The sequence below is a fragment of the Gossypium hirsutum genome, chromosome A04 (genome assembly GCF_007990345.1).
Source record: "Gossypium hirsutum isolate 1008001.06 chromosome A04, Gossypium_hirsutum_v2.1, whole genome shotgun sequence".
Classification (NCBI taxonomy): Eukaryota; Viridiplantae; Streptophyta; class Magnoliopsida; order Malvales; family Malvaceae; genus Gossypium; species Gossypium hirsutum.
Genome location: NC_053427.1, coordinates 426,489 through 440,777, shown reverse-complemented (window position 1 = coordinate 440,777; position 14,289 = coordinate 426,489). Strand labels below are relative to the sequence as shown.

General features: G+C 33.4%; 2 protein-coding genes across 3 annotated transcripts; both read right to left on the bottom strand.

The window, feature by feature from the left end:
- Positions 1-2,084: 2,084 nt before the first annotated feature.
- On the bottom strand, positions 2,085-9,683 carry LOC107931153 (nodulin homeobox). 2 transcript variants are annotated; one of them, XM_016862940.2, is made up of 17 exons: positions 9,452-9,683; positions 8,595-8,646; positions 8,310-8,435; positions 8,063-8,221; positions 7,155-7,238; positions 6,947-7,075; positions 6,507-6,725; positions 5,985-6,113; positions 5,768-5,863; positions 5,494-5,655; positions 4,888-5,182; positions 4,675-4,800; positions 4,524-4,593; positions 4,040-4,103; positions 3,046-3,558; positions 2,921-2,955; positions 2,085-2,627 (listed from the first exon to the last, which is right to left on the bottom strand). In XM_016862940.2, exons 2-17 carry the CDS (start codon positions 8,634-8,636, stop codon positions 2,102-2,104), a joined length of 2,775 nt encoding a protein of 924 aa, XP_016718429.1. In that variant the 5' UTR covers positions 8,637-8,646; positions 9,452-9,683; the 3' UTR covers positions 2,085-2,101. The 2 variants fall into 2 exon arrangements, with proteins under 2 accessions (XP_016718429.1, XP_016718428.1); XM_016862939.2 differs by lacking the exon at positions 9,452-9,683 and having other exon boundaries at positions 8,595-9,422.
- A 1,662-nt stretch (positions 9,684-11,345) lies between these two features.
- LOC107931082 (protein NOI4) lies at positions 11,346-13,770 on the bottom strand. Its single transcript, XM_016862872.2, has 3 exons — positions 13,604-13,770; positions 11,704-11,889; positions 11,346-11,622 (listed from the first exon to the last, which is right to left on the bottom strand). The coding sequence occupies exons 1-3, from the start codon at positions 13,607-13,609 to the stop codon at positions 11,578-11,580; spliced, it is 237 nt and encodes a 78-aa protein (XP_016718361.1). The 5' UTR covers positions 13,610-13,770; the 3' UTR covers positions 11,346-11,577.
- Between the last annotated feature and the right edge of the window lie 519 nt (positions 13,771-14,289).

Sequence of the window (14,289 nt, the reverse complement as noted above, 5' to 3'; positions counted from 1 at the left end):
ACACAAAATCAAAGTTCATGTATACAATTGCACATTAAACCATAGTTCATGTATAGTTTTGAGATTTATCCCTATTTTTTTAAGGTAAACTACACTCAATGTCGCTAAACTATTACTAAATTTACATTTTGATCACTCAATTTCAAAAAGTTATAAAATGGTTAATGAAATATTCGAATGTTTTCATTTAAATCATAGGTTTGTTAAAATTGTAGTCATATGACGTTAACTGTTTGCACCGCCTGCACCAATAAAAAACTTTCATTCATCTTCTCTTCTACAACTTTTTTCATGAAGCAACTTTGAATGTCATGAATTTACGAACCAAAATCTAAACAATTTTCTTATTCGATCTCCAACACTGATCATCAAATCAACTTGAATCTAAATCATATTCTTCTACTTATCGATGAGTACATATCCATCATATCAATCATTAAATCTTCAAATCGTAGCTTGAGGCCCACTAACCAAACATTTTTTAAAAATTTTTGAATAATTTAATTACAATTTTGTAATTCTTTTAAGTTGAGTGATCAAAATATAAACTTAGCAATAGTTTAATAATTTTGAATATAATTTACTAATTGGACCTGATTTTAAAATTTGCAAATTAGCACAAAAACCTGTGTCATATGTTACAATCTTTTATAAAGAAATCGCCCTTTTTTTGGTTATCCATTTGGATTAAATGATTGAGTTGATAGGGTAAAAAAGATCTTTCACCAAAGAAAATCATTTGGATTGGAGGGAATTTTTTATTGTCAAGTGAAATGATGGGAGAGCAAAAAGTATAAAAATGATAAATTATTTTGACATTTGATTGAGGGCATGTTTGGATGAGGATGAAGTGGCAACTTTCTTAAATACCCCTTGATTTTTGGTTTTTTGGGGGGCAACAAACACAACATAAACCCCTAAAAAGCCCTCAAATAATTTCATCAAATTAAAGAATCTAAACTTCATTATGTACAGTTCTTTCTCATTCTCTGTCCAATACCAAACCTTTAGGGTCCTCAATTAATTGTGGGGGCAGTAATAATAGTCTTAAATGCCTCAAATTGCTCAACATAAAAAAAAATCACCAATGACTCAACCTCATAGTGCTGCAAACAATTTGTATGACCTGTAAATGGACCCAACCCTAAGGATGTCATGCATTTCAGGAGTTCTGACCATAACATAAGCTGTAACTTAAAAACTTTCACCATTGCTTTTTACAAGAAATATGGTGACAATGCTGACTAAAAATTACTCTCCTTGATGAGAAGAAAGAAGAAGAAAAAGTAAATAAGGAACCCCAAAACCTGAGTTCGGATTCTGTCATCAAGTTTGGTTTTTCATAAATCCCTTCATTCCTATTGAGATACTTAAGTAAAATTACATTTTGTTCCCCTTTACTCAAAATTTAGATAAATTGATCGTTAAATTAAAGAATAAATTAATTTTTTATTAAAAAACTTATCTATTTCTATTGTAAAAAGTTCAAGTGGCTAATAAATAACCAGACAGTTATACTTGATATGCCACATGTACCTCATGCCGACATACATGAACTAGCTTTTAACCGTAAAAATGGAAAAAAAAATTAATAAAACTAATTTACTTTTTAATCTAATGTATAAGGACTAATTTACTATTTTTTGAGTAAAGGGGGCAAAATATAATCCAACACTTAATACAATGACCTCCATGATACTTTTACCTGTCCAACACCTATATTCAACACATTCATGTACACAAGTAGGAGATATCATCTCCAAAGACACTCCAAAAGAACATAAACATATCAACGTCGGACACTTACATATCTAACAAACATATCAATGTCGGACACATATATATCTAACAAGTCAAACCAAAATCCGAGTAACATAGGTTAGCATGTCAAAAGGTAAGTCCACCTTCCTATTTCCTACCTAGCTGCATTATGTATTCTTTTTCATTTCGGAGGGGGGTAATTTTAGTTTATGAAAGTAAAGGGTATTGTCCTAAAAACATGGAATGGATTACCTGTTATGTGTTTGTGAGATCGAAGCTATATGGGCTTATATTTCATTGCTAGTGGCATGAGAAAGAGAAAATCAACAAAGACTGAAATTTATTGAGGTCGTAACATGAATATTTTGTTTGAATCCCACATAACTCTCATTACCCCAAGCTTTTTTTCAGCATCTTCAAATGAGGTACCTGTGGATTCAGATGGGTAGGGTAGCTTCACCCATCTATCAGCCTTTAGGTCGACCACATCGACAACACACGACCCTGATTCCTCCAAGCTCTTTCCCCACCATTTGCCTTGCACCTGATGCACTTTTCCCTTGCCAATCTCCTGACCTCTTCCATCTACAAGCACTATAAACTGACCTGCCTTGCACTGAACAAATTCTGCAGCACCATAATCAACAAATTCTGGAGCCACTGGGTTTTCACTGGTGTTCATTCTTGACATGCTTCGAGTGCCTCTGGTATTCGATGGGGTAGTCTCTTGACCAGGACTATCAGGAGCTCTTAATGAATGACCTTGTTGTGGCCCACCCTGCTTTCCTGCAAAGGCATTGTCAGGCTCTGGAGGGGGACGAGCATCCTTACTTAAGCGTGCCAGCCTAGCCTTCCGGTTGTTGAGCCTGATGGCAGTAAAATAATTAGTACCAAGAACTTAAAAAAATGTGCAAAAAGACTGTTAATCAACAGAATCTATTAACTAATAAACACGAATTATACCAATCAATGCTTTTGAAGCAACAAAATACATGTTTCTTACCATAGAACTCTTAGCATACCAGTTACTATAAGTTTTCTGAATTTCTGTTTTTTCCCCCAATTCTTTATTTTTATCATTAAAGAAGCTACCTCATAATCTCAGAATAGTTTCTAGAACTCTTGGCATGTAAAATACTACAAGAGGTGTCTTCCTTACCAGTTCCTCAGCTGTGAACATGTAACCTCTGAGCCCTGCGAAACAAAAAAAAAAACATGTTATTTCAAATGAATAACCAAATTAACTTTAGATCAAAAATAAATGTCTAGAACTATTTTACATACATGATGACTTAATTTATCAGCCCATGATTGTATCAAAGCAGTATTTCGTTGCATTTCAGGTTCATCCAGAAGGGCCCTTTCCATTATCGTCACTTGTTCGTCATTCATTATAGTTCGCTTCCTTTTCCTTCTATGCTTTTCTTCAGTTTGAACGGTTTCAACTTTTTCATCTTCTCGAACATCTGCATTTTCTCTCTGACGCTCTGCTAATTTATCAACTGCATTTTTACCCTTTGTGGAACTTGTATCTGACCCGCTTGTTTCAACGTTCTGCACATCTCTATCAATCTCTTTCAAACCACTAGGTGTAATAGATTTATCTTTATCATCTATCATGTCTCGCCTTGTTACACCATCAGCTTGATCCATATGACTGTTTCTGACATAAAAATGCTCTTCTTGGAAAGCAGAATTCTCAGACATTTCTTCTTTCAGGTTACCATTTCGATTATTAAGATTTGGAGGTTCTCTTCTTAGTAAAGGAGACGAGCAACCCCCTAAATTTCGATCATCCTATCAGTTATAAAACAATGCTAAGTGTTGGATTTAAAAGATAAAGGAAAATGAAAAATAAGCCAAGAGATTTCATGTGCACCAATGCCAAAATAATAGCTTCTGACACTAAAGATTTCGCTAGAAATGATATTATTATAACGAAGTTCACTGGTCCAAAATATAATTGGAGCTAAATCTGTCTTATGTCTTACTTTGTCTCACCAATCAAACATTTTTTGTCAAACATGGCTTGAAGTTTGAACCACCAACACTTATTATTTAAATTTGTTTTACCAAATGAACTTCCAACATTCACTTATTGTTCTGGCAAATTGATTTTGAAAACTTGACTCCTCAAATCTACTTTTCTATATCTTTTAAAAGAAGCAGATAGTTTCAAAACATTTAAAGTATAAAAACGAAGAAAAATACCGTACACGACAGAGGGATCGAAGATAGGAACAGTATATTAATCATTTATAAGATAAGGAAGGTTTACCTGAACTCGGTTTTCTTCAAATTCAGAAGGATTCATCAGTAATTGTAAATTGTCAAAGAATACTCTGAAAAAGAGCATTTAAGAAGATAAATCAATAATGTCGGACCATCCATAAACTCAAACAGATAAGTGGGTAGTAATGATCTTGAAACATGGATCAATTTGAATACAGCAAGCAAAGCCTCTGAAATGTGTTACACTTGCTAGAAAAGTAAAATTGTATGGACAACCCTTTTAAGGATGTTTTAAAAATGAACTATATCACTCATGGTAGCATATCAAAAAGATGCCACACAAGATGAAATTATATTAAGGTTTAGTTAGTATGAATACTCATCGGTTGAATGTGGTGATTCAAACATTTTTGTGGTGTTGCAAGAAACCCGTGCTCGTTTATACAGGAAAGCATAATATAGCAAACTGTTACTAAGTTCTAATGCTACTTAGCAGGAATTTCATAAATAAAACATGAACCCCAGATCACCTCAAGAGCTGCAGATCTTCCATATTCAGAAAAGTAGGAATCAAAGATTCTGCATGACTCAACAGGGAACCTACATAAACAGGTTACTCGTAAGGAACAAGATAAATTTTGCAAAGAGGAAAAAAGAAACCAAGTTCAACAAGATACTTACGCAGGTTCCTCTGAACAGCAGAAGCTTTCTGTGGACCAGTGATGAAGGCATAACTCGGTAATAGCTTAGATGGATCCATCAGCAAGCACCCAAGAAACTTGTGAAGGAAGAGGTTCCTCTCCTGCTCTGTGGATTAAAATAGATAATTCAATTAACATAAAAGAATCCCACATATTTCCTACAGAACTTGCTATCACTCAGGTGGAAATTTACCTTCACAGATGTTTGGAACAAAACAATCAAGATTTGCAATTATTTTGACAAATAAAGATGTTCTTTGATGCACATAGGAAGCCTGAGACATGTTACTGTTAGGGATAAAAGTGAATTCCAGATTTGATGTGTTCGATAGATCCGATGATGAAACTGAATCTAAAGCCCATCCAGCTGCAGCAAAGACTTCATAATACAGGGTAGCATCTTCTTCCCTTACAGGGAGATCAGCAGAACACCACATGGACAGAAAATCTCCATGAGAGAGTGAAAATATTGCGCTCAAAAATTCAGTCTGAAGAAGCATAAAAGAGGCAGTCACAAATCTTACCATAAAGCATGCAGACAAGGGATAATATAGAACACCAAATGTGTCAAATTTACAAGACAATCCAGCAAAAAGTTCGAATATTTTGCCACAAAAGTTTATAAGGTTTTCATCTTCTGGGAATTATGCAAATTTTGATAAAAAAAAAAACTAGTAAAAGAGAAGTTATAGCTACCATATCTTTGAAAATAACATTCTACTAGCAGTCTCAGAAGTACTGATATAGCATCTCCAAAAACCTAAGGAGCAAATTTTGAAGTCTGACCATAATAACTTACAAAGTACACAGTGATGTATGATCGAAAATTTGAATCATCGGAGAAGATGTCAGCTAGACGCATTGCATTAAGTTGAAGAAGCCCCATAGGATAGGTTCTATCAGAACTAGCACTGAGATGCTTGGGATTTTTACTAAGTCCTGTCTTCAACAACTCAAGGACCTGCCTCATTATGATTATTGTATTAAAGGCAAGCATCTAGGCAGACAATTCTGAGTACAATTCTCTATCCAAAAAAATAAAGAAAAAGTTGCATAACCATCCAAAAACTAACCTCAAATGCAACAGACTTTGCCAAATCCAGGCTTGCTGGAGAGCTGGCAACCTCATCAAGGTAAGAAATGCTTTCTGCTTCACACAAATGCAATAACTGCATAAATAGGTCACTTCATTTATGTTAGTGCCACATTGAAAAGGAGCCGTAGAAGATTTTAAAACATCTCAAACCTCCACATGTATAGCCAAAACAGATACCCAAGCCTAGGACTTACAATTGACAGGACTTTAGCTTTCAGCCTAGATAATGCAGCCACAATTGCAGAGGATTCTGCAAAATCTGGCGCATGTAACTTCAGGATGGATTGAGCCAGAAAAAGAATACCACCTTTGCCACAGAGTTCCTGAAGCCAAAGAGGAAATCACATTGGTCTAATTAAAAAATGCAATCAATCCCAGTGGACCATAAAAATACTTCAATAAGTAAAGTCAAAAGGACTCAAACCTTCACGGGGATCTCCTGAAGATCTTCCATACAATTATTAACAAATTACGATGAGTACGCTTTATTGAAACCATAATTTTTTTTAATTGCCTAAATGAAAATTTTAACATTTTAGATCTCAGTTTCTTTTGACTCATAATCTTCCTCTTGTTTTCCACAAGGGAATGCCAGTAAATAAATAAATATTTTGGCTAAAACGAATTACGTCTACCAAGAAAGGCATGCAGGTAATACCTCTTAATACATTACTTTATGCCAGATGAATACATAAATAATATGCTGGTATGCAAACCTTATTCTTCAGTAAGCGCTCCCGGAACGGTTTTTGTTGGCACAACAACTGAAGGAACTGTAATGAAGCCTCGCATTGTTGGCAAAGATAGTTAACCATTGATTCAGTTGTTGAACTCGACTTGACACAAATTTCGATATGCTGAACAGATAGCTTGTTTTGGAGAAACCTGACAACTAAATGAATTGCTCTGCAAGCTACATCCATAAACATGTCAACCTGTAATGGAATTTAGATCAATTAGGTCAACAGACATAATGGATTGAAGATCTCAATAAGACTATATAGTATTGTCATGAATTGCTAAGGAAGTGGTGAGTAAAGAAAATAAGTTAATAAAGATAAGAGCAATACCCTGCATAATAATTCCATAAATAACTTTATGTAAACCATCTCATTTTCCCTCAAATAAGTTCATAATAATGTCAACTCAGTCATACCTTAGGATGTGCCACCATCACAAGAGCCAGATCTTGCCACTGTGAAGATATACATCCAGTCAATAGATAAAAACTACATGCAACAAGTGCAGAAAGCAAAACTGGCACAGGACCTGAATCATGGATGTCCTACAAAATGAAGCACGTTGGAATAAAGAGAAAAACAAATTTGAGGAAGATAAGACATGAAGTAAAGGATAAAAAGAACCTGTCTATAATCATTGAGAACAATCAGCACATAAAAGACCAGATCAATCAGCTGTTCTGATACTTTTACATCATCAAGCAGAATCTGTAAACATTATAAAAGTATTAGGAGAAAAAACCCCACAGTAACAAAAAATCTTCTAAACCTTCTACGTCATGTAGTATATTGGCAGGTGAACAAAGAAAAATGAAGCATTAGAATGAGTTATAAGATAAAGTAAACAATGCAGTTATAGTACTAAACAAGTACCATCTGTAATAACCATAGTTCTGTCTTTAAGTTAAGGGCCTTCATAGAGCAAAGGTGCAGCTTAAACTTGAAGTCCTTTAGAAATTTGCAAGATGTTGCAAATTTATTCTTGACTTAATCAAGGATGTATGTCGATCTCAAGGTATAGCTGAGGCTTGCTATATATATAAAGCATTACAGTACTGGAGGCAGAATATAAGTTGTTGTTATCCAAGTTATATCTAAATAATATATTTCCAATCTTATAACTAAGTCCAAAGAACAAAATACGGGATGAAATAACACGAGGAAAGTTTAAAATTAAGGAGCTAAACTTATTTATCCTACAGTATCCCTCGTAACCAAGAATGATTTCAATCTTATACCTAAGATCAAAGTCCAGGCATTGAAATGAAAGAAATGAAAACAGTTGACAGTTAAGCAGTGACTTATTTATCCTATGCAGCAGTATCCTTCTTCCAGCCTTCATTTTGATGTATTAACATTTTTCCAAAGAAAACTGAAAAGTACAGAGATATAATGAAATTGTCCCTTTATTGCAGTTCAATTTGTATCAAGTCCTTGTTATATTCAAGAACAAACGCAGCAAATAATGGAACAAAAAGAGAATTAAAATTATTAGAATAGAAAAACAACCAGATGTGTATAATTAGTGCAACCTGCTCAAGTTTAGTATGGCGAGGGGCTAATTCACACAAGGAATGCAAAATCCGGATGCCACATAATAAATATCTGAGCAGAGCTTCATCTCTATCAGATGACACAAGCACTGCAATAAGGTGCAAAGGAAGAAATCCTGCAAGTTTTTCCACGTCAATCTGAAAGATAACACAATGCAATACAAGATGTTTCAGTGGAAAAGCAGAAGAATGATACCATGACAATAATGAAATGAGGCACTTGTACCTTTACATCTAAACCTTTTTCAGTAACAAAGTGAATGGTAAAATTTTCAGAGTCTCTCAGCAACTTATTCAGCTCCTGTGAGTTAAGCCCATGAATCTCCTTAACTACTGAAATCAAGTCAATTGCCTGCTCATAAAGCAAAACACATCTGAGAACCTTATGAACTCAACTTCCTTTTTTCTTTTTTATAGGTTAAAACACAGAACCAAAACGTTGCGCTAAGGGCAACTAGGGAAAAAGAGATGATATGCAAATTCAACATGCAATTTGGATAAGAACACCAACCTGTTCAACAGTGGATATTGCTTCTCCCTCGCCTTGCCTCATGTTCAAAAACCTAGCAGCAAACAATGTATGACTAAAGGCTAAAGAGCATAGTTGGTACTAAACATGAGGTTCGTCCACATAAGATAACTACAGAGATTGTATTCCATTATTTAGAAGAGCTTGAATAGCCCCTAACAAAGAAGACAAGACAACTATAAAGAATTCTCCACCACTTCTCAAACCAGCCAGCCATTGAAACTTAATAGTGCTCCAGAAGGTAATCCCTACTCCATTTTCATCATTCCCATGTTCTTATTTTCACTACTATTATTAATAAATCTTTCAAGAATGCTAAACATGCATCATACACCCAATTCAACCTAAAAAATAATATCACCAAAAAGAAAAAAGCAGTGTGCCACATGGTAAAACCATTCAATTATAAAGAATTCCTCACTGCTGCACCACAAACCAGCCATTGCTAAAAAAATTCAACCTTGCAAGATTCAACATACTTATAATATAGCGTTGAAACTTGCAAAAGCATCCAAAATCAGTCCCTAACAATAAAAAATAAAAAATAAAGAAAGCCCTCCAATTCATCATCCCCGTGTTTTTCTGTTTCACTAAAACAGCTTCCAAGATTTCTAAACATACATCTACACTAAATAAACCTAAAGACAAAAACATGTCGTTGACCAAAAAGTCAGCGTCTTGAAAAAAAAAATTAGAACCCAAAACCTAAAATCATTCAACACTGAAAATGAATTCGAAGAAATGATACATTCAACAAGCAAAAGTAAACCAACTCATACCCCGAAAAAAAACAGACCATAAGTGAAGGAAACAATAGAGGGAAGGGGAAAAAAACTTACCTTTAAAGGAAAACTTTGGGAAAACCCAAATTGAAACCAAATAGGAAAAAAAACCCTAAGAAAATTTTGAAAAAAAAAAGAAGGGTCAAAATCAAATTTTCAAGAACCGCTAGCATTGGAGAGTAGCAGCCGCTCTTCGGCTTTGTAGTTCGGCTAGCCCCAGCCCACAATTCGTTTCCTTTTGGTTGTAATTTTGACTAGTACTAGAGGGTGGATTTGTCTAAGAAAAACGTACATAAAAGAAGCTTGTTGGCGATTGCATGAGAAGGTAAAAAGTAAAACAGTTCATATTTTAAGGGAAATTAAATCATGTAATAAATTTATATAAAAATTAAATATGATTTTGGTGGTAAAATTACTATGATTCAGATTATATTTTATCTTTTTTAATCTAAAAATGGGTAAATTAATTTTTATACATTAGATCAAAAAGTAAATTAATCATTCTGTTAAAAAATTTATTTATTTTTACGATTAAAGACCTATATTTGAATGTCAGATTGAGGTACACATGGCACAGCATATGTAACTATTTATTTATTTTATCAGTTACGCTAATTTTTAACAGCAAAAATAGATAAAATTGTTAACAGCAATAACTAGTTTGATTTTCTATCTAATATATAAGGACTAATTTACCCATTTTTTAATAAATAGGCAATAAAATATAATCTGATTTCTAATACATATGCCTCTACAATATTTTTACCCATTTTAGTTGCAATAGTAAAGTTGGATAAAAATACCATTGAGGCCCTTGTGTTATAAGTTCCTCCTCTACTAAGAAAAAGTAAAATTAATCATTGTACGACAGATCAAAGAGTAAACTAAATATTTTTATTTAAAAATTTATCTATTTTTACTGTTATGGAATAAAACCTGACAGTTACAGGTACACCTTTTGTTAGTATTTAGGGGAAATTAATTTACCTTTTTTTTCGTAAAGGCAAAACGTAAACTAATATCTAGTAAAATAATCATTAGTCGCAGTGTATAAACAAATCAAAGGACCCTAGTTGCTGTCATACAGTAGCAAACTCCTCAGCCCATTGGTCAGGTTGAAGAAAATCAAAGAACCACCAACTAGCTTATAAAAAAGTATTAAATTTTCAAAAATATGCCTTTTTGGTATACTTATCCATGGCCAGGTTGTGGGTTTTTTTTTTTTTTCTGCTGGGAAGTTCAAATTTACTATTTATTTAATAGTGAAAAAGTTATATATTTTTATTATTAAATTTAAATAAAAAATATTTTTTAAGAACTTATTCAATATTCAACTTGAATACTAGCCCTATTTTTAGATGAGTTTAGTTACTTAGATCCACTCCTTTTTAAATAAAACTCCCCAATCCCATATTTGTTTTCTTAATCAAATTATTATATCGAGTGAATCGTAAAAATTTCAAACAAATTCGGATCACTTCCACTCATTATAACGATCTATTAATATATGGGTATTCATCTTAAAAGCTCCTTTTTATACCCCTGCCCAAGTTGTGGCAAAATAGAGCTCTTGTTATCGAAGCTCATACAATCTGCAAAAGATATATTGAGAAGATCCCTTGAAGACGCCCATCAAATCGTCACATCTGACAGGTTTTTTTAGGTGGCAAAGCTCGATGAATGGGGCCTTTCCCTTATAAATATCCCCTTCCACCAAAGAAACAACTTTCCTCATCCCGCACAATGTGAATCGTCCCCACCGCAATACCTAGCCTCACAACTTTACAATATGTTCCAAGTTTTTCACCATATTATATCTATATGTATCCATGTCCAAATATACACATCAATTCCGTACAGTTCGTTTATCAGCCGATGACATGTCCACGAAAATATACATACATAAATACATGTGTGTGGAAAGAAGAGAAGAGAAGAGAAGAAAAGAATGTCAATAAAAGCTTTACAGCTTATAACATGAACAAGGCAAATGACAACAACAAATAAACTCAGCTTAGCTTCTAATAATATAATAACCCACCAAATTAGTACATATAGATACAGTATGTGTGTTTATCTTTTTTTCTCCCCCTCCCACCATAATTAAATCTTATCTTTGTTTAAGAATCCATGGTGAGGGGCTTGAATGTACTTGTGAAAGCTCGTATACGTGCCGGACTTCATCAAGATTCAGCCGGTGGTGCTTGAACGCAGCAAAGCCATTTCTTCTGAAAATGAACGGATTTGGTTAATAACAATAATACAAAGATGGCAACAATGCAACAATGAAGTGTATGAAGTTTACTTACACTCTGGGGTTTGCTAGGATCCGGTCCAGGTTTACCGTGAGCATCAGCTTTTGCTGGTGACTCAGGTTTGCTACCTGTTTTCTTCTCATCCCTTGCCTTGTTAAAAATCACGGTAAACCCTTCAGCCGATGCAGGATCATTGACATCCCATTCACCAAATTTCGGCAATGGCCGACCCTTGTCCTCCTAAGCAAAAAGTACAATGCACCCATTAACATCCTCATAACCAAACAGACAAAATATAGAGCATGTCTAAGGTTCCCCCAAGTAACCAATAGCTACAACATATTCAACCGCACATCATAACAACTTGGCCATAATTTTTAGTCCTAAAGAGTTCTCCATCATATACATATCGATACCAAACTCATCAACAAGCAAACAATAGTCCGATGGTAAAACAAGGTTACCTTGATGGTTCTTAAACTCGAAAAGAACCGGTACAAGGAATTAGAGCATTTGATAGACCATTCTTCGATGTTTACCATAAGGCTACTATACAGGCTTTTGCATAACTATTTGGACGGTCTTTTTGAGGTCATATTATACTCATCTCTATATAAGCATCGGAAACGGGTATTAGACACAGATACTTGGAGAAAAATAAAGTTAAAACCAACCAAAACCTCATTATTGGTTCACAAAAATAACTGTTTTAAACAACCATACAGCCATTGACTTGTGACAATTTTTATCCATGGGAGATGTTAGGTGGGCTGAATAGTGAAAGAAAAGACATGCCTCCATAGCCACAATACAATCAATTAGACATTAAAGCCTACGGCGCATGAGTATGGAGATATGACAACCCAAAAATCCTATACATATATGAAAATAAAGAACTTTAAAAATCGAATACATCCAAATTTTGATAATATAATATAGGTTTAAATATAACCCTTCAAAATGAGCAATAAAGGGGTAAAAGTACTACAAAAGCTACAAAAGCTCTTGTATTAGGATTCGGATTGTATTTTGCTCCCTTTACTTTAAAATAAACAAATTAATACTTATATATTAGATCAAAGAGCTCATTGATCCTGCTCATGTATGTCATCTTGAGATGCATGTGGCACATTATAGTACAAGACCGATATGAAAACTTTAACAGAAGGATCAGATTACTCTTTAATCTAACAACTGGGACTAATTTACCCATTTTTAAATAGAAGAATCTTGTTACAAGAATTTCCATTTATACTTTTCATGGAGGATACAGTGAAAAGTTTTAACTTATCTTCAAAACAAGATAGAAAGGAATCTACCAAAATATTAACCTTGAAGTGACATATCCAAGCATAAAGCATTGCCATAGATCCAATAAAGTACTTCATAATATGAACAAATTTATATGATTATGATAAAAAGCTAAATTTCCTTAAGCAAAACTTCACTTTCATGAATGATCCTGTAGTGGCTTCAATGTTTAACCAAAAACTATATTCAAAATTAATGGTACATAAACAGATCACCCATTTTGCTTAATGAATGCCATTTTTCATTTAATATAAATCTATCTTCCAATTTTTAATCACCTTTTTAAAGAAAATATCAAATTACCAACCATAAAATTATGTTATTACATAAATAAATCGATAAAATGCTATACAAATAAAAAACAAAAATTGTTCAAAACGAATTCCCAGAAAAGCTCACCAAAGAAAACATATAAAAAGATAAAAAAAAAAGGATCAAGTTTTAATCCTAAAAAAAACAAAACTTGCCCAAAAATCAATCAAAACAATATAATAAAACCAAGAACAAAAAACCCAAAAATGATATGAATCAAAACAATCCAAAGCTCAAATCCATAAAAGAAAAATCAAATCAAACACCAAAAACTAATCTCTTTTTTAACGAAATGAGAAGACAAAAAAAGAAAACCAAAAACATTACATACCGACATGAATAATTGAGATTGGATTGAAACTTTTTTGTTGTTGTTGTGAAGAAAGAGAGAAATAGAGGAATTTTAAAAAGGAAAAAAAATGGAAGCTTTTTAGGGAGAGCAGACTGAAAAAAAAGGAATTTTTTTTTGACAGGAAAAATGAGACACTGGAAAGAGGAATGGCAAAAAAATAAATAAATAAATAAATGGGGTTTGATTAAACGACGTTAGTTTTGACGGTTAATGGGAATGGGTGGGAGAAAATCTCGCATTGTCTTGTCCAACAATTTAAAAAAAAATTAATCTTAATTTAAATTACTATATAATAGAATTTGCTAATTTTAGTAAAAAATGAGCTTTCATGCTAATATGGGGATCAATCCAAGTTTAGGAAATATTTTTTTAAAATAAAATTGTACTTTAATTGGTAAAATTACTATAGAGGTCCCTATATTGAAAGTCAGATTGCATTTTATTTTTTTTACTCAAAAAGTAAGCAAATCAGTCTCTATATGCTAGATTAAAGAGCAAGTTAGAGATTTGCCCGATGTTGGAAGCTGAGTTGTGGGGGTCTCTATATGTTAGATTAAAGAGCAAATTAGAGATAGACTATATAGAGGTAGTTCACCTGTTAAGCGATCATACTCGATATCAGAACTTTTTGGGGGGAGAGTGAAGGATTTATTGGAACGAATAGA